Source organism: Pygoscelis adeliae, unplaced genomic scaffold (genome assembly GCF_000699105.1).
Source record: "Pygoscelis adeliae isolate BGI_AS28 unplaced genomic scaffold, ASM69910v1 C10173623, whole genome shotgun sequence".
Classification (NCBI taxonomy): domain Eukaryota; kingdom Metazoa; phylum Chordata; class Aves; order Sphenisciformes; family Spheniscidae; genus Pygoscelis; species Pygoscelis adeliae.
The window spans coordinates 1-466 of record NW_008821086.1 but is presented as its reverse complement, the minus strand read 5'-3'; the positions used below and the strand labels follow the sequence as shown (position 1 = coordinate 466).

Here is a 466-nt window from a genome sequence, read left to right as displayed (position 1 = left end):
TCTGCCCCCAGGGCCTGGGGTGCTGCCAGCCCCTGGACCCCTGCCTGCACCCACCAGCCCTGGCCCCACAGGATGCTTCGCCCCCCGGCACTGTGGGCTGGGGGTCACCTCCCACGGTGGGGACCTCCCCGGAGCTGAACGGGGCTCCTGGCATGGGGACAGGGGCCTGGGGGTCACCCCCCTGTGGCCCTGCTGCGGGGACCCTCCCAGAGATGCTTGGGGTTCCTGACATGGGGACGGGGGCCTGGGGGTCACCCCCCTACATGCCTGCAGTGGGGACCCCATCAGAGCTGCACAGGATCCCTGGCTCTGTCTCAGGGTCCTGGTCATCACCACCATACAGCCTCGGAGCAGTGACCCCACTGGAGCCCCCCCGGAGATGTGCCATGGCCACAAGCACTGGGACGGCTTCCTCCTGCTGCTTGGAGCCTGCAGCCCCGCACCAGCCTCCCAGGGCAGGAATGAG

The 466-nt window shown here is 70.0% G+C and overlaps 1 protein-coding gene across 1 annotated transcript; it reads left to right on the top strand.

Moving 5' to 3' along the window:
• Window positions 1–5: 5 nt before the first annotated feature.
• On the top strand, window positions 6–455 carry LOC103916149 (mesoderm posterior protein 2-like; the record flags this gene model as incomplete). Its single annotated transcript, XM_009323137.1, has 1 exon — window positions 6–455. A coding segment is annotated over one exon (450 nt), but the record flags the coding sequence as incomplete, so codon positions are not given.
• Between the last annotated feature and the right edge of the window lie 11 nt (window positions 456–466).